At 42.9% G+C, this 18,885-nt stretch overlaps 1 protein-coding gene across 1 annotated transcript; it reads left to right on the plus strand.

Moving 5' to 3' along the window:
- The first annotated feature begins 4,300 nt into the window (after positions 1 to 4,300).
- On the plus strand, positions 4,301 to 18,591 carry LOC149300076 (dual specificity mitogen-activated protein kinase kinase 1). Its single transcript, XM_089485683.1, has 11 exons — positions 4,301 to 4,380; positions 9,431 to 9,641; positions 10,364 to 10,510; positions 11,107 to 11,184; positions 11,729 to 11,780; positions 12,215 to 12,339; positions 13,162 to 13,369; positions 15,166 to 15,230; positions 15,611 to 15,672; positions 17,872 to 17,917; positions 18,478 to 18,591. The coding sequence occupies exons 1-11, from the start codon at positions 4,301 to 4,303 to the stop codon at positions 18,589 to 18,591; spliced, it is 1,188 nt and encodes a 395-aa protein (XP_089341809.1).
- The last annotated feature ends 294 nt before the right edge of the window (positions 18,592 to 18,885 follow it).

Genomic DNA, 18,885 nt, shown 5'->3' on the forward strand with positions numbered 1-18,885 from the left:
TCATAGAAGGAAATTTACTAAGCTATATGTCTTGAATTTGGTTAATGTGGTTACCCTAAATGAATAAAATTTGGGTGGGGCAGTACTTATGTTATAATTTGTGCCACTAATACTTCCGCAAATAAAAAAACAAACCATATAAATAGTGTTCAAATTATTTATTAATGTTAAAGACATGCTTATGAGTGGGCTTTGTAGTTGGTGGAGGTGCATCTAGACATGGGGTTAAAGGGTGTAAAAAGCCTAATCTTAATGCTTTCATTATAGCAATGCTCAACTCAGAGCATGATCAGAGGGATCGCTGTAAACCCAATGAGGAAATATTTTAAGACATCTTCTAAAACTAGATGTACTGATAAACACTTGATATGTACGGATCACCAGGGACAGGAAGAAATGCAGATAAACGTCTGCTCCATGACCTCATCTTGTGAATAGATGCCTGCGAAACATGATCTCCTAATGGATTACATGTGAAGTCTAGGGTTACATGTTATTTCCAAGCCGATTGTCTATTCTCTGAGGCATGAGATGTAAAAAGACTATATTAGTACATTTTTATTTTTACTATTACTGTATCTTTATTTAATTCCCTTCTGTTGCTGACATTTATTATGCTGCGAGGGCTTTTATTAAGTACGGTATTCCAGGACCTCTTGTGGTCACTGCATTAAAATGACACTGCTTATAATTTTTCCTGCTACAAGGCAGCCAAGCTATGAATTTTGGTAATTCTGTTTGGTTTCATAGGATGATAAAATATATATATGAATATAATCACATTGGTGCAAGATGGAGTGTTTAAACAAAGGTTATACCACTTTAGGGCCAACAAACATGATCTAGAGTCACATCAGAACTCCAGAGGTCCCTTCTTTAGATGGAATCAGAATCCAAGAATAGGAATCAGAGGTCTGAAGGGACCTATCTTAAAGAATACTCCAGAAGGAGCCAACGGCACAGCATTGTCTACATCAAGTGCTCCATATGTGATGAGGTGAAGGATAGAGGGACCACACTGGCAATTGTTTTTCATAGGCCACATGTTCATTCCACATAATGCTGACCAACAAATGTAATGTGCTCCACTGTTGGTTATAACATATATAATTCCCTTTGTACATCAACATACTACTGAGTTGCACTTTACATGTGCTGGAGAGCAGTATGTCAAATCTATATGTGTCGTAAAAATGGCTCATGGGAGATATAGAGCAGATCTTCTACCCCCTTTTGGTTCAGTTTACTGTTCTGATGTGGGGATAGAGGCTAGGTGTATAAGCAGAAAAAAAGAGAGGCACAAGGCAAGAAACGAAGATATCACATCACTGACAACAACGGCAGCCTCTGGGTCTGCGGAAAAGGATGTTTATTGGAACAAAATGAGATAACGCTAGTTTTTTGTCAATGCTAACCTACATTACAGCACACAGCACCGTATTTTATTCCATGGGACTTCCTCTCCAACAGTGTTTGCATCTGTGACATATAATGCTAAATTATTGCAAGTATCTAATGGTTTATTTATGCAATTTAGCTCTTTCACACATTACAGTCAGTTGTTTCCCTCTTCAACTGTGTTTCTTGCCCAGTGGTTATAGACCCCCTCCACCCTTCTCCAAAGTAGATTCAGGTTGCACCTTAGTGAACTAGACTAAACACAGTTTGATTGTGGGACATAGCCAGACTATACAAGATTGGACAAGAGTATATAGAACATGATAAGATATCCAAGAACACACCAAATGACCCTGATATAGTACAGACTACGTACTGGATTGTTAAAGTAATTCACGGCCATATAAACTGCTATTAAGTGGATAGTTTCCAGATCAATGTGAAGGTTAAAGAACACTTTAAGAAACAAGGCCACCTTTGTATATTCTATAGTACTATATACTATATACTATATATAGTATATATACCACAGGGTTGAGGCTAGGGTTAGTGGCGCCAAGGTGCAGTAATTCCCCCATCACTAAAACACATGCTCATACTCCGATAGAAATTTGTTGTAACCATACACTTACACATACATTCATACATACACACACTATCTCCCTCCTATCCCTCGCACTACCAACCATAGGCTTACCCCTGGCACTCTAACGTCATAAGCTGACACACACTCATGCTAATACCATACACTAACACCCACACACATGCTGACACAAAATATTTACACGCATACTCATGATAACATCATACACGCACTCTAAGATCTTGTGCTGACGCACACACTCATACTAACAGAATACACTCACACATGTAAACACCATATGTTCACACACATATGCCAACACCAGTACATGTGTAATTTATGTATCACCATACAGTAACACTCTCACTCTAAAACCTTACGAAGACCATACAAAGGGCACCATCTTGCACAGATAATCCGACGTGAGCCGATAATAAAGACAAAGTGGGAAGTTAAGAGGGAGGGGAGGAGAAATATAAATAGGGAGATATGGAATGCTATAAGCGTGGGGGAATCAAGAGAGAGAGCTGTAAGGATCCAGAGAGCTGTGATGGAGTGAGAGAGATGGAGAGCTGGAGGAGAGTGTGCGTAGCATGTTTTCTTGTTTCTGTATGGTGTTGAGTGTGTGTTAGTGTGTGATGAGTGTGTGTCAGCATATGGTGGTAAGGTGTGTGTATATGTTAGTGTAGTTTATGATGTTAGCTTGAGTAACTGGTGTCAGCATGTGTGGGGGTGTCAGTGTGTAGTATTAGCATGAGTGCATGGCAGCAAATAGCGTTAGTGTGTCAGGTGTGAGCTTGGAGTTAATGGTACTTGGCGCAAGAGAAAAGGGAGGGTGAGCATTTGTGGGTTAGTGTATCATGTTAAAGTGAGTGTGGGGTTGTTAAATATGGCATTATAGTATGTGTGATAGTGTATGGGCGTTAGAGTGAATGTGTATGTGTTAGTGTATGGTGTTAGAGTGACGGGGTGCGTGTTAGCGTGGGGGTGTTACAGTGTATGTGTTAGGAAGCCAACCTTGGGGGGGGCAGGACACTTCAGAGACAAGGTCTCTGGGGAACTCCTGCAGATGGCCCATGACATTAACGGAGAGCTCTGATACAAGCAGAGAAGCCACAAGAACACTAGTAAGTTGTAAAGCAGCTGTGTGAGGGTATATGGGGCCTAGAGATTACTTCTACTGCTTTTATTTTAGCTGACTTAATTTTAACATACAACTAGCCTGGTTGGTGGGAAGAACCCATGAGAAAAAGCTGAACAACCATATTCTCAGCACTTCCTGTCATGGCAGTTACGTGATGTTGTCACCAATGGGGGCCCCTATAAAAATCAACTTGCCCTGGATGCCACTGAGGATGGTCCTGGTTGGAACTCTCAGGCTGTGTGTGCCGTGCCCTCCTTCTCTCTCCCTGCCACCTCCTGTTTCCCTCTGAAGGTGAACATTATATTGCATCTTCAGCTGTACCCTTTTTTTTGTAACCATGATGGTCTTCGGGTATTTGTAATAATTCTAATTTGTTGCTGTAATATATGGTGTGTGTGCATATATATATATATATATATATATATATATATATCTTTTGTTTATATATATATATATATATATATATATATATATATATATATATATATATATATACGCCGACTAGGTCTGATTCTATTGCGTATAGTGAAACTTGTTGTTATCTAGCTAAAATATATTTGGAAGGGGCATGAAATATTTGATATAGGGCTGGCCCAAACTGTGAACCACGAGCCATATCCAATCTACTCTACACTGATGCACAAACCTGGTACACAACTCACCAGAATACATAAAGTCTTGTATAATTAAGGGAAACATCTATTCAGTATTTGAGTTCCTCCTGAAAGATAGCCCTGAGTATTGCTACATAGGAGTGCCAAAGCCCTGCCCCCTATATTCACCCCTGCAACAAGAACGCTTGAGCGCAAGTCACAGGCACGGATTAGCCATGACACAGCCATCGGTGGGAGTTCATTCCATCCACTCTGTTGCAATATCCATGTTAAACCACAGGAGGGCGCCCATACCACCACATACAGTTCTCGCCCCCGTGAGATATGTGACGTATTTCCGTGACTCCTTCTGTCTATCCGTCGGCTCCTCCCATTGGCTGCCGAACGCAAGGAAACAATGTAAGGCGAAGCCCCGCCCCCGGATGCAGAGGGCTGCAGAGTGACAGTCTAGGGACAGGCAGTGAATCAGTGGCGCCCGCTGGGACTCTGAGCCGGTACGGGAGAGATTCAAGCCCAGATTACTCGTGACAGCACCCGGCCTGCCCTCCTCTACCCAGCAACATGCCTAAAAAGAAGCCCACGCCCATCACGCTGAACCCCCCACCCGACGGGACTGCTGTGAACGGGACCCCAACTGCAGAGTAAGTGAGACGGGGAGGGTCTGGGAGAGCGTGCAGCACTGGGCCGCTGTCATAATATATATATATATATATATATATATAATGTGTGTACACACACTTCATGTCCTGTTGCATTTCCTGCCTTTCGGGTTAATACCCCTGGAACCCCGACAGGGTAAGGAGGGGCGCCAGCTGCCGCAAAAGGGGCTCGGTATATCGCCTTATATACGCACACTGTCAGCCTGCTATTATATACCAGCCTCTGCTTCCTCTTATGCATCCACTCTGACTCTAGGCCAGGGACCGCATGTAACGCCGACCCCTTCTAGGGCTGCAAAGGGGATACGGGGCCACATTATTAGTAATAATTTATTACCCCATTGATGGGGAGGGGCATTACATTGCACAGTCAATGAAATCGGGGTATGATGTCACAGCACAATCCTGTATTCAAGGGGGATTTAAATGTATTAGAGGGAACTTTAAAAATACAGAGGAGCATTGATCCCCTGGACGTTAGATCTGCTTAGTAAATTATAAAGTCACTACTGCCCTTTAATTTTCTTTTTCGTGAAGAGGAGAGCTGCAGTAATGGAGGGCTGCAGCAGCAGTCACAGATTTGAAGACATAGTTTTTTGCTTTTCTCAGGTGGTGCAGGGTAAAGTAGGTGTTAACATGTCCTGATGACACTTTAAAATGAAATCTACCCCTTGGTGTGACATTTCTGGTCCCCGAGCTTCTGCTGTGCAATGTTCGGAACTCTCCACTGCCTTAGTAACTTCTGTAAATCTTGATTTTTATCTCAAGGGGAACTTGATGCCATTTTAATGCATAATAACCGGTGAGACACCTTTGTGTGTGTGTGTGTGTATATATAGATATATATACCGTATTGGCTTGAATATAGGCGGCACTTTTTCCTCCCACTTTAAGTCTTTAAAGTGGGGGTGCGGCCTTTATTCGGGGTCTAGCGCCCGACGCCCGGGACATGCAGTTCCGGGCGCCGGGCAGGCAGCGGGGATAGGATACAGATCCCCCGCAGCGGTGCAGGGGACCCGTATCCTACTCTCTGATACGCTCAGACAGCCTCCCCTGCCAGCACATCCGCTGAGTCCCGGCACCGGAAGTTGTATACGCGTATTGCGTAGATGTCCCCCGTAAGACACCCGGGAGTCTGCTCTGGTAAGTCGGGGGGGGCAGAGTGGCAGCATATCTCGGGGGGGGGGGGGGGAGGACAGTGGCAGCATATCCCGGGGGGGGACAGAGTGGCAGCATATCTTGGGTGGGGGATAGTGGCAGCATATCCCGGGGGGGGGGACAGAGTGGCAGCATATCTTGGGTGGGGGATAGTGGCAGCATATCTCAGGGGGGGAAGACAGAGTGGCAGCATGTCTATTAAAAAAAAAATTTCTTTAAAAAAAGCACCAAACTTTTAGGGTGCGGCCTATACACGGGGGCGGCCTATATCCGAGCCAATACGGTATATATTATCTTTTATTTATGTAGCGCCAACAATTTATGCAGCGCTTAATACAATACATATATTCAAGGAGTATGACAAGACGAGAATTGACTACGACAAACTGATACGTTAGGTGGAGAGAGCCCTGCTCACAAGCTTACAATCTTGAGTTATTTATATATATATATTTGTATATGTTGTTATACAGTGCCCAGCCGAATGGGATATAACGGATGTTCCCTCGTGTCTGGGCGTGCCTGGCTTGTAAGGTGTAGGTTTGAGAAGCTCTGGGAAATGATAGGAATGTGTGATTGCCTCTCCCCTGCTCATAAGAACTGTCAGGCCTGGAAATGTTGGTGCATGCTGAGCAGAACCGTTGTGCAGCCAAGGCTTCCATTTCCAGAAGCCTGGCACCGATGGTGCGATATGTTGCTTGTGATAGAGCCTGCTGTCCCAATCCCGCTGCTGTGTGCCTGGAAATGGCCAGTGGCTGATTTTAAGATACAGGTTTACACAGGACTGCTGAGTCCAGGGAGATTTCTGGTAGCTTTTTTGACTTGAACCTGAATTAGGGAGACCCCTGAAGTATGTGCTCGGTGTTGGGGAGACCCCTGAAGTATGTCTGTTTTATGTCTGCAGCTGTATGAGCTGCTTTTGTTTGCAAAAGTGAGCATATGTCGAAACCTGTATCCTGGTCAGATACTTGTAGAATCTTGTCTACTCAACGCAGTGTTGTAACGCATGTCTAAGACTTGATAAGGAAAGTGGATATAGCTGTATTAGGCCGAGATAATGGAGTCTTTAGTTGATACTTTTTTTATTAGGCCAACTTTAAAAAGATGTAAAGTTTGATAAGCCTTGAACACCCCAGACGCCTGTTCTGAACTTTACGTATTCTCAGTCCCCGAATGGCCATTTTCTGCACACACCGCAGCTATGCCAAAGTATATGCTTATCTGTTGTTCCTTCGCTGCCAAGCCCATTTAATACGCCCTGCAGGCATGGTGTCTCAGCACAGCACGCACGCACGCACGCACACACCTGTATCAGCGAGAGTGTTAACCTACACACACACACACGACTGTATCAGCGAATGTGTTAACCAAGAAATGCTTATGCTCCAAGGTGTATAGAAGTGTCAGGTGTTCAGCTGGGCGCTTTCTTTATAGTCCTCCACTGAGACACCAGAAACAATGTAGCAAAATGTTTGTTGCGGTTTGCGGGCTGTGTGATTGATACTTAATTGCATTAATAAAAACCAGTGCTGAAAAATTAAAAGATTAGGAGGTAATTGGTAATATGGACAAAAAAGGCAAATCTAGTTTAGCTGAGAACGGATTGCCCTTCACGGACTCCTCGTTCAGAAGAGTCTCAAATATTAGTTAACTAGAGTCATCAGATCAGACCAATTCCTCCTGCAGACCAAATATTAGGCAAGTTTCCTCTGCATGAAGAACCAAGAGACGATGAAGGAAGCTGAAGCAGTTAATGAAGCTTTTACAATGTATTGTTTCGGTCACAAGTTCTTCTATAACCTTTTGTCAATCTGTTTGCTGGTCCAAGGGTAAGAATTCTGCTCCCTGGTCCCAAAGCAGGTTTGCACAATTCAGGTGATCTCTAATTAACCAGCCTTTAATTAATCTAATGAAGACCCATCTCAGAGGCAGTATTCTATTAACCCATGATATCTTTAAAGGGGGGGTCTGGTTTGGTAGCTGCGAGCCTTCGTGCTGTGCATATTTATTGTGTTGTCTAAATATACCTGATTTATACAGCACATCAACCATTACAGCAGACAGGTGGTGGGTGGGGGCTCAGTGTGAGTAGGGGGGGGACTGTTGTAAGAATTGTACTTCTTGTTATTTCTGGTTGCTTAGGAACAGAGCTGTTTCTAAAGAGCTGAATATATAAAAAATACCACCCTCTAATCATGTAACTACCCCAACCCACATCGCCGATTAACACTGTATGGTCTAAGCACGCACAAAATAAAATCTGAGCCTATTCGATAAAGAAAACCATTTCAATGTAAGTAAAGTTTTCAGATAAAAAACAATATATGGATTAGAAACACAATTTCCATTTATGCCAACTGAGCATCCATCTCAAATCCCAGTTACCAGAAATTGGATTATTCCCCTCATTTAGTTATTTAATTCTCTTTGGTATCTCTGGCATGGGTGAGGTTAGGGGAGACTCCTTCAGGACAAAAGGCTATTTGATATGGTAGTTCAGACATATTTTGCCACAATAGCTGCAAAACTGCCCAGCCCATGGAAGCGAATGTGTTCATATGTCCTATTTCTTTTCATGTTGGTTAATAATACTATAGGTTGCCTCTCCCATATTTCCATAATGTCCCTTTATCGAGCTGCTATTTCTGTAAGGCATCCTTGGAACGCTTCCTAGAAGGGTACAGTGTAAAGTGTTCTTTTTGGGTTTTATTGCTTCCTATATGAACGTCTGTATCTGAGTGCTGTTTGTGCCCGATCACAAGCTGCGCGTGGCATGGGTGGTCTGCACATATGTGAGATGCATGCTGTGGTATTATATAAATACAACCAGGGCATGGTGGAGATCATGCTATGCACAGGGTTATATGCATGTGTACAGATGGAGAAGCGTGTGAAGTCAGGGCCAGCTGTTCTAAATGTAACTGGCACCTGCTCCTCCCTGGTATCATCTGGGCACTGCAACTATACTTATTCAGCGTAACGTTGTAACACGTCGGCGAATGCACATGTCATCTTTCAGATCATTTCAGACACAGATGAGAATCATCAGGCCTGTGTACTTGGTTAGGAATGTGGATGTAGTGCATTTGGATGCAACGTGTGTTTCAGGGCGATAGCAGTAAGGTAAGCGCTTCCTCTTCTAAGGAGTCTTCTGGTCAAACAGCTCAGCGGAGCTCTGTACCACCTGTCCAAGAAATAGTCTTCTTACAAATATGTGGCTAATCTTCTCTCGCATTCCTTAGACTGTGTGTCTGGCTTAGCACAGCGCCAGAGGATGATAGGGTTACCTAGTGGGATCACACATCAGGACTTTTGTATCAGGATCATACAAAAGGCTGGCACGTTGTGGCCCCTGTCTGTAATTACACCTCACAGACGGTTAGATTGTGCAGCGGGGTCAAGCAGAGCCTGGTGTAAGCGGTACACTGTTATTATAGCCGTCTAGCCATTCCTATACTACAAGGCATCCAGTAATGTACTGTCAATGGAAATTGTAGCTGAGCAGCTGGAGTATCACTATTGCACAGCAATAATATATAAGTAAAGTTATAAAATGTGAACCTTTTAAGTCTCTTATTTATATAGTCATAGGATTAAAATCATATCGGCCCTGCATCTTCAGTGGCTTTCACAGGCTAATTGCACAGGAATATGTCTTCTGATGCCATAGTAGATCAAACCGAACACAAAGGTTTGCTGCCCCCTCCTGACTTTATTTATGTCTGGTTTATGTAGAGGCACTTTCTCTGGTACATGAAACCGTGATGCAATCTCCTAAAACTGTATTACTGACCTATAAGTGCTACAAAATGTTGTCCGGTGCTTGTCCTGCTTTTCTTCTGCACTTTTTATCCATATCTTTTTCAACTCTTAGGACAAACCTTGAAGCACTTCAGAAGAAGTTGGAGGAGCTGGAGCTGGATGAACAGCAGAGGAAGCGGCTGGAAGCTTTTCTCACGCAGAAACAGAAAGTTGGAGAGCTGAAGGATGATGACTTTGAGAAAGTATCAGAACTTGGAGCCGGCAATGGTGGGGTTGTCTTCAAGGTCTCCCACCGACCGTCCAGCTTGATCATGGCTAGGAAGGTGAGACACTGACCTTCTTTCTGCCACTTAAGAGCAGGGAGTCGGGGAGAGGAGTATGGAAGCCATGTACATCTCGGTCAATGCAGGGTAAAGCACAAAGGGGCAGAGTGCTGCCCTAGCATTATAACCCAGCATAACTGCTACACTGGGTTATGTGAGGGAATGATTTTCATAGGACGAGGAGAAATGTGATGAGTCTGTCCCTCATCAAAGCTCACAGTATATGAGACATAATTACTTGTAGTATGTTGGGTGCCCTAGGAAATACTCGTCTGTTTTAAAAACCTTTCTTAATGTGGCAAAGCTGTTTTAATTTCAAGTGCTTACTGATCTTATAACTCCCATACACTGACAGCTGTGGATTTCTATCACTTCCAGAATACATGAAATGTGCACTCCTGGAGATGGAGGTTAATAGATAAATATGAATACAACTGTTTTATGGGGTTCTAGAGGGAAGTATGGCAGCCACTCATCTTCACAAATATGGTCAGTTGTCAACTATGCGGTACCGTCAAGAGCTGGGTTCCAGCACACAAAGTAGGATGGACACTGGGTGACAGTGATCTTCCTACTCTGTTTCATGTTGTCTGTTCCATAGGCTACAGAGCTGGAGAATGTTAGCACTTGGTAATAAAGTTAACAATAATAAATATATATGTTGGTGCATTGTACTGTAGAACAGAGCAGTCAGACTAATACTATTTCTCCCCCCACAACAGCTGATTCATCTGGAGATTAAGCCCGCAATCCGAAACCAGATCATCAGGGAGCTGCAGGTCCTGCATGAGTGCAACTCCCCCTATATTGTGGGGTTCTATGGTGCATTTTACAGCGATGGAGAGATCAGCATCTGCATGGAACACATGGTGAGAGATCTTTATGGTTAAAGCAGACCCCCATCCGTATGTGCACATCCCTGTTAAAATATTGGTACTTGGTGTGCTTTATTATATGTCACACCGACTTATGGTAACAGCTAGGTTGCAGTGTAAATTTACTAACATAATACGAATTGATTGGGGTCTAATAGGCTACACATTGGTTACCAAGTATAGTTTAAGGACTGGATAGTCATCCAACAAACTCTTAGCAAACTGACATTTAATCAGTTCAGCACGGCATCCTATCAAGACGGCCAAGAAAGAACATATAGCCCTATTGGTCCAAGAGATGACTGTCTTTATTGGAAATTCATTCCTTATTGGGACTGCAGAGGTCTCTTTATCTAATTCTATGTTGGCCCGATAAAAGAAATCAACTTTCACTAAAGGCTCCATAGGAAAGTCCAGAAAGGTGGGGCTGCCATACAGAGATAAATCGCTCTGTCAAACCACAGGGTAATCTGCAGGTGGTGAGGGCACATGTAATGTGACCAGTCCATGAGTGGCCCATACATCCTTGTAATGCTTGCCTAAGTAATCTTCTGAACTTCTCGTATTAATTCTTATTTGTGTCTCCTCAGGATGGAGGGTCACTTGACCAGGTGTTAAAGAAAGCAGGGAAAATACCAGAAAAAATATTGGGAAAAGTCAGCATTGCTGTAAGTATTAGAGATGTGTGTCAAGTCCAAATGTGTGCTTATTTTCAAAATAAACTGTATGGAGGGTTTGTTCTTATGTGGATGTATTTGCTTTGAGTGCTGATGCTGTCATATTGGGGTGTTATACTGACCCCTTGCTGTAGTACTAGATATTCCTTCATTATCAACAAGGTTGCTGAACCTCACAAACACAAGAAGGTTCTTGCGAATATATAATATTGCAGCCACCTGTATGACAGAACAAAATGTGCAGAAAGCTATCATTCTCAGCAAAAATGTCCCATAGCAAAAATGTTCACATAAGATTGCAGAGTAGTATATGTCTGAGGTCCCCCCCGCGGAGGCTTTTTCATGGGTGATCTCTTGGTATCGGATAAAACGTAGCGAGAGTTTCATGGCTCTGTCACCTCATAGTGCACGGGTTGCTGGTACTTATTGGGAGCCTCTCCTTTGATTTTTGATTGGGCACTTACAGGTATTTAGGGGGCCGCGTATTTTGATATAATTGCTTCCTTTCTCTTAATCGTGCCTCTATGTTCTGTAGGTGATAAAAGGCCTGACCTATCTACGAGAGAAACACAAGATTATGCACAGAGGTGAGTGGAGTGGCAATGATTCTTTGAGGGTGTGACTTGCTGCTGAAAGGGTTAAAAGCAGAGACCATTAATATTCTCAGAGCTGAGGGAGTGTGTGTGTCCACTGGTTATCAACCTGTGACTGTCATAGGGTTTATCACATGTACCTTCTTACCCTGCTACCCTGCACAAGCTTCAAGCACACAATGAAAGAGTTAACAGACATGTTTTAATTCCCTCATGGCAGAAGGTTTTCTCGGAGTACCCGTCTCCCTAGTAACTGGGGCATATTGTTGGAAGAGAATTAACTCCCGTCATGTCCTGATGGAGAGTGCAATGGGACTGCTGCAAACCTTAGAAATAAAAAGCCTCATGGCTTACCTGTCCTTTCACGGACAGATGGGTTCTTATCTGCCGTAGAAATCTGTGTTTCACCTTACGTTTCTTTGTTGCAGATGTAAAGCCATCTAATATCCTGGTGAATTCGAGAGGAGAAATCAAGCTTTGCGACTTTGGAGTCAGCGGGCAACTCATCGACTCAATGGCAAATTCCTTCGTTGGGACGAGATCTTATATGTCTGTGAGTGATCTTGTGTCCACCGAATTTCAAGTACATTAACCTTATAGCACCTGTGCCCTTGGTTGACATGTTTCTCATTCAGTGTGCATGTAAAGTCACTCTTAAGTGTTGGATGCCCAGTAGCGGGCTCTTAATGAGCTATGGCACCAATGTCCGTATCGTGGGAATAGCATTACAGCAGAGGACCAAGGGTTGGCCGTTTCTTGGAGTATGTGCTGTCGCTGTGTGAGATCCCAAATTCCCAGGATAAAAGGAGAAGGCCACCCCCCATGTGTGAGCAGCGTCTGTAATGACCATACATACAGGTGTATCCATGTTTATTGGGCAGTTGGTGTAAGCCCCGGTTACATGGCCAACAAAACTCAATAAACCTGTTAAATTACCTTTCCAGTGCATCTGTGCATTACATAATTTCTTGTGGTATTGCCACAATATGTGTTTACAAAATATATATTATCCCTACGCTCCTCATCACGTGTGTGCACATTGTGTGTCATGCAGCAGATGGAGTTGTCAGCATGTCCTCCCACGTTGTGCGGCATGCGTGTGTAATAACAGCTCTCGGTACACTCGGTGGGAGAAGATGTCTCTGTCTCCCAGTGAAAGTCTTAACTACTGCGGTTAACCATCTGAGTGCTGATGTGATGCACAGTGATCAATATGTTCCACTGCACACTGTAGTTTATATAGAGGACATTAGGACAAATCATTTGAAGACATGTCTCGCTGTAATGCAACAAGAAAATGTAAGCACCGTATTCTGTGTGATGGCTTTTTTAATGGCTGGCTTGTATGAACCTTTTGTTTTCCGTGTTGTTTCAGCCCGAGCGATTACAAGGAACACACTATTCAGTTCAGTCTGATATCTGGAGCATGGGTCTGTCGCTGGTTGAGATGGCCATCGGTCGGTATCCAATCCCCCCTCCGGATGCTAAGGAGCTGGAGGGGATCTTCGGCTGCTCAATGGAAGGGGACCCTATGTCTTCAGAGTTGTCCCCTCGCCCACGACCTCCAGGACGTCCCATCAGCTGTAAGTGCTGCCCAAAATGTCCCAAGACATTTGTTCCTCGTTGTTCTCAGTAAATGGTGTGTGGTTGTAAACGGTTTCCCCCTTCCTAACTACTCTGCTGTACGCCACGAAAACACCCCGTGCAGCATCCCTTCTTAGTACACTGTGGCTTTGCTTATTAATTGCATATTATATAATTGGCAATTAACTGATGTTTTAGAACAGTTTTTAGACCCTCAATGTAGGCTGTACTGTAAGGCTAATGTATGAACTGTACCTGCCGGTGAAACAAAATTTTAGTCATAGCTTTCAATAATGACAAAATGCGTATTATATACATAAAGATAACAGTTTTGGGACAAAACAATGCATTTTTAGTTTGGGTTATTAATCTACCTGTAGCTCATCCCCGTTTGTTCGGTCACAATCATAAAATGAAATCTTTGCCTGTATTACAAACCTCCAGACACAGCTATTGCTAGGTTACTTGTGCCATCACAGTAATCCATCTGCTGGCTGAGAGTGTTGGTATCGATAATCCATCTGCTGGCTGCCTGTCTCTGCTGTACATGTTAATGATAGCTCTCTGTTATTGAATCATTCTGGGCCACTTGGGGTAGTGGTATAGCTCTGTCATTAAATTACCCTAAGGTAACACTAAGCCAGACTACAATTATTTTCTTATTATGTTGCTGAGGCTTCTCTACGTAATACGCTGTAAGGTCATTAAGTATTAGTAAACCTAATAACATTTACAGGTTGAAATAAGCAATATATAGGTGTGTGTGTGTGTGTATGTATGTGTATATATAAATAAAAAGTTGGGTCTGCGGAATGCAGACTTTTCCATCAGACAACCACAGGAGGAGATTAACAGAGGTCTGGGGGTGCCAATGGCAACATTGTGTTTTTATCAATTCTAACCTATACTGTTTTTTTATATCTTGTCATGATTTTATCTTTTAATGCTGTACATTAAATAGCTCAGAATATTCTGTCCGTCAGGCTGTGTTATTAAAAAGACAATCTACTCCCCCAAACGGCGTCGCCAAATCATGAATCCTCTTCAAATACTTAGTGTGTTAAATTTTTAATACATCTTTTACTTTGTGCATGAAATAGAATGTAAATGGCACTGCTGCACAAGAATGCTCTGTTAGTCCGTCCTAAGCAGGAGATCTGTGCATCTCCTGGAAGAGAAAGGAGATAAGTGTAGGGAGCCATCCCAATAACATAGATTTATATTTACCGTATATTTTTGAGGAATCCCTCTAAAAAAAAAAACACAATAAAAAAATTCTAAGGCCCCAGTCGGCGATAATTTAATTAAAGTGCACACAAAAGTTGGCATGTACCTTTTGTACTCTTAGTTTTCTATCTGCAGTATATAAAATTATTTTGATTTTGGATTCATTTAGCATGAAGCTGGCTTTACTTCTAGTGGTTCATGGGCAGATACACCCCTCCGATTCTCAGTACTCTGATGGCAAGCATTATTTTAAAACCCGTTCCAAATCATGTGAACAGCCAGATGGCTGCACTTGGGTCTGGTCATGTTACAGGAAAATGCCCATGGGCATAACGAATAAACCAACATAATCGGCATCCACAGGGGGTTCCCCTAATGGGAAATTCACCCTTTGGCTGAGTTATGTGCCGCTTTATACGAACGAAACATGCAGTCTCCGTCCAACAAATCCGTCTCCTCCATAACAAATACTCCGGCACCGCTATATTCAGAGGTTTGTAATAAAGTACATTCAGTTGATTAATTTCTATTGTATAAAGAATCTCATTGCCTTTTTTTCTATTTTCAGCTTATGGACCAGACAGCCGGCCACCAATGGCTATTTTTGAGCTGCTGGATTATATTGTGAATGAGGTAAGTTTTGATATCTATAGGTGTATATAGATCTCTGATATACATGTACATTTCCTGTGCCTGGTGATTATACTAAACATACTTGTGGTCTGGCCATACTACTCTGTATTTTTCATGGACCCTGGTCTCCTGACAAGTCACAAGTCTTAGCCATATTGTAATAACGAAAAAACTTAACACAAATAATGACGTGGGGAGATCCATGCTCCCTGTATCTCAGGCACCCGGTCTCACACAAGCAGCATTTTACCATTTTCTATAAGTGAGCAGGTGTCTGCATGGATTTGTTCAAGCCTAAATTTTGTTACTTGTTTACACCTATATCCTTGTGGACTAAAACTTTTTTTTTTTTCCCTTGATGTCCCTCTTTCTTTGTCCAGCCTCCTCCCAAGCTGCCAAGTGGGGTGTTTGGAGCAGAGTTCCAGGACTTTGTGAGCAATTGGTAAGTTTCATTAGTTTGTGACTTATCATTAGTTTGCCATCATATTACAAACTAATTGCAGCTGTGAAAGTACTAGTGCCAGCTGCTTCAATGCTCCAGATTAATCATTTATTTGTGAATTCCCAAAAGCTGCAATACTGCTCCAAATTCAAAAATCTTTTTCTTTTTACAATTCTTCTCCAAATGGACAAGATGCCTGAAAGCAAATGGGTATCAGTGAAGCCATCATTTTGGTCCGTTGTGCCTTTCCCCTTGCTGTCCTAGTAGGGAGATATGAGCAACCTAATGCCATCATATGTAGGACTAGTATATACATATTGAGTATTATTATTATTATTATCCTTTATTTATATAGCGCCAACAGTTTACGCAGCGCTTAATACAATACATAAATTCAAGGTATATGACAAGAATTGACAGACTAAGACAAACCGATACATTTGGTGGGGAGAGCCCGGCTCGCAAGCTTACAATCTAGAGGGAAATGGGGTGACAAACATAAGGCATAGAGAGAGGGTGAGAGGTATTGTGGTGGTTGTATCGATGACAAGGAAGTTCTAGCAGCTAAGATGGTGCGGCTTCTCTGAAGAAGTGGGTTTTTAGATGTTTCTTGAATGTAGGGAGGGAGGGAGAATGCTGAAGGTTCCTTGGGAGAAGATTCCAGAGATATGGGGCAGCTCGAGTGAAATCTTGTAGACGGGGAGAGGTGATGAGTGAGGAGGAGAGCCTTAGCCCATGGGAGGAACGTAGGGATCGAGTAGGAGAGTATTTGCTAATGAGGTCAGAAATGTACGGAGGAGCAGTATTATGGATGGCCTTATATGTCAGTACCAGGATCTTAAATTTAATTCTAAAGGTAATTGGGAGCCAGTGGAGGGTTTCACAGAGGGGGGAAGCAGAAGAGGAGCGAGGGAGGGCTTGGTATATTCTGGAAGGTGCAGTGAGGTGAGAGAAGGATGCCTACACCACCACCCTTTCTGCCATCAGGCCTAGGAGTGTGGCTGAAGTGTAGTCCTCCGAAGGAGAGTGCAGCAGAAGCAGTAGTGTCCATGGGAGGGGATCCAGGTTTCAGTAAGAGCTAGGAGGTTAAAAGCATGGGATAGAAAAAGGTCATGTATACAAGCAAGTTTGTTGCATACCGAGCGGGCATTCCATAGGGCACAGTTAAAGACGGGAGGTAGCTTATGGTTGGAGATGATAGGAATAAGATTGGTTAGGTTGCGCATGTTGATTGAGTTTGCTGGTTTAGAGTGATAGGAATAGGGAAGACTATGTGGGGGACAGGAGTAGTAGAGCAAATATAGGTAGGTTTCACATATAAAGGTTTAGTGTAGAGGTACTGGGATAGCTTTGACGGCAGACAGATGGGGAGGGATAGGATTTGGAATGCTTTAATGGGGAGTAGTGGGTAGCAAAGGGATCTACAGTTTAGTGCCCTCTACTGGCGTGATCCAATAGAGCTGGTACTTCACTGTCTATATATTAGAACACAACTGGGGAGGGCGGGCGAAAAACCCCAGTTGATTGTGGGGAACATGAAGTATTGCAGGTTGTGAGGGAAAAATGCTGCAACTCCCAGTAAGGGCATTCCTAGGCCATAAAGCATAGATAGACAGAAAAAAGGGTAATAGACAATTCAGGCACAGAAACAGGAAAATGATAATAATACAGAAAACAATAACAGATAATAAAGGAGATCTCTTGGTCCACTCTGTATACCTTGTAGCAAAGTATGCAGGTTTGATTGGGCTTCAGTTGATTGTGGGGAACATGAAGGGTGGTATTGCAGGTTGTGAGGGCCCTGGTTTTCAGGGGGTGCTATTTATTCCCTATATTATTTTGATGTTTTAAGCAACATTTAATAAAATGTAGTATTTTAGGGCTTTCAGTTCATTGGATTTAATTATTACTTTGACATATGGGAAAGGGGGATATTGCCTGCGTTACTTAACTGGCAGCTTCCTACTGGAATCAGACATGCCATGCTGTGCACACCTCGTATAGTTACTAATTACCGTATTGTGGTACATCTTCATTGTATGCCAATCTATAACATTTGAGGCTTATGATATATGTGGTAATAGAACAAGCTGAAATGTGTTACAATGTTTCTGGATACTTAGTCTCATTTATTGGTAATTGTGAGATGTATTATTCCCTGCAGTGGTCAGCGTTGACTAATAGTTTTTGTTTTTCCAGCTTGGTGAAGAATCCGGCTGATCGAGCCGATCTGAAACAGCTCATGGTAAGGTCCATGTATATTCTGTCATGTATTATGATGTGAATACATGCTCAGGACTTTGGAAGCAAATCGATGGAATCCTCTTGGTGTTCTTAGACCGTTTACTTTTAGTAATAGGCTAGTATAATGTAGTAGTATTAATATTAAGTCCAACAGGTGTATAGATTTTAGGGGATTTGGAATGCATTAAAACATTACACCAGACGAAACGTATCGAGGCATCTGGTTTTTAGAGCTTTTATTCTAAAGGAAGCAGGGCTCTGCTCACACAAACCTTTAGGTTTTAGCTTAAGCTGTTTGAGGAGTTACTTGCGTGTGACCCATAGGCCTCGTAAAACAGATTCGAAAGAGGAATAAAAGTGAGATTTATTAATATGAGAAGTTTGTACCATAGTAGCGCAACTGTATCAAAGCAGAAGGTATGTACGTTTGCGGTAGATCAGAGCTTGTTTGAGATTATATATGAATAAAGTATCGTAGTTCTTGATTAGCGTTACTTTTTAAGGTTACATTTTACACTAGAGGCTATTTGCTAACTGGTATTTACTGTTGTCGCATGCTAGGTTCACCCATTCATTAAGACATCGGAGCTGGAGGAAGTGGACTTCGCTGGCTGGCTGTGTTCCACCATGGGTCTCAAGCAGCCCAGCACCCCAACCCATGCTGCTGGGGTGTGAGCGAGAGGGAGAGATGATGTCATTTTGGGCAAGGCAGAGAGCCACCATACCCCACTCCTGCTGCCCTGCGGGGTGGGATCTCTGCAGAATGTGCCAAAAATAATGTTTTTCATTCTCTTCAACTCCTTCATTAAATAAGGGACCTACAGGATTTCTGGCCAACAACCCAGATGTGCCCTAGAGTCCTGTGGGCCCCACCTGCAGTAAGATCCCTGCTTTTATCCCATGATGCTTTGTGGTACTTGTAATGCTTTCAGTACATGATACAGAAGAGCGCCTAGTTTGTGTGTGGCA

The sequence above is a fragment of the Sceloporus occidentalis genome, unplaced genomic scaffold, assembly GCF_023333645.1.
Source record: "Sceloporus occidentalis isolate IW3139 unplaced genomic scaffold, rSceOcc1.0.p SCAF_26, whole genome shotgun sequence".
In the NCBI taxonomy this organism is placed as follows: domain Eukaryota; kingdom Metazoa; phylum Chordata; class Lepidosauria; order Squamata; family Phrynosomatidae; genus Sceloporus; species Sceloporus occidentalis.

Coding starts and splice junctions, on each gene's coding strand:
- LOC149300076 (XM_089485683.1), top strand. CDS start 4,301: ATGCCTAAAAAGAAGCCCACGCCCATCACGCTGAACCCCCCACCCGAC. Junction 12,340..13,161: donor GGACGAGATCTTATATGTCT/GTGAGTGATCTT, acceptor GTGTTGTTTCAG/CCCGAGCGATTACAAGGAAC. Junction 15,231..15,610: donor TGGATTATATTGTGAATGAG/GTAAGTTTTGAT, acceptor TTCTTTGTCCAG/CCTCCTCCCAAGCTGCCAAG.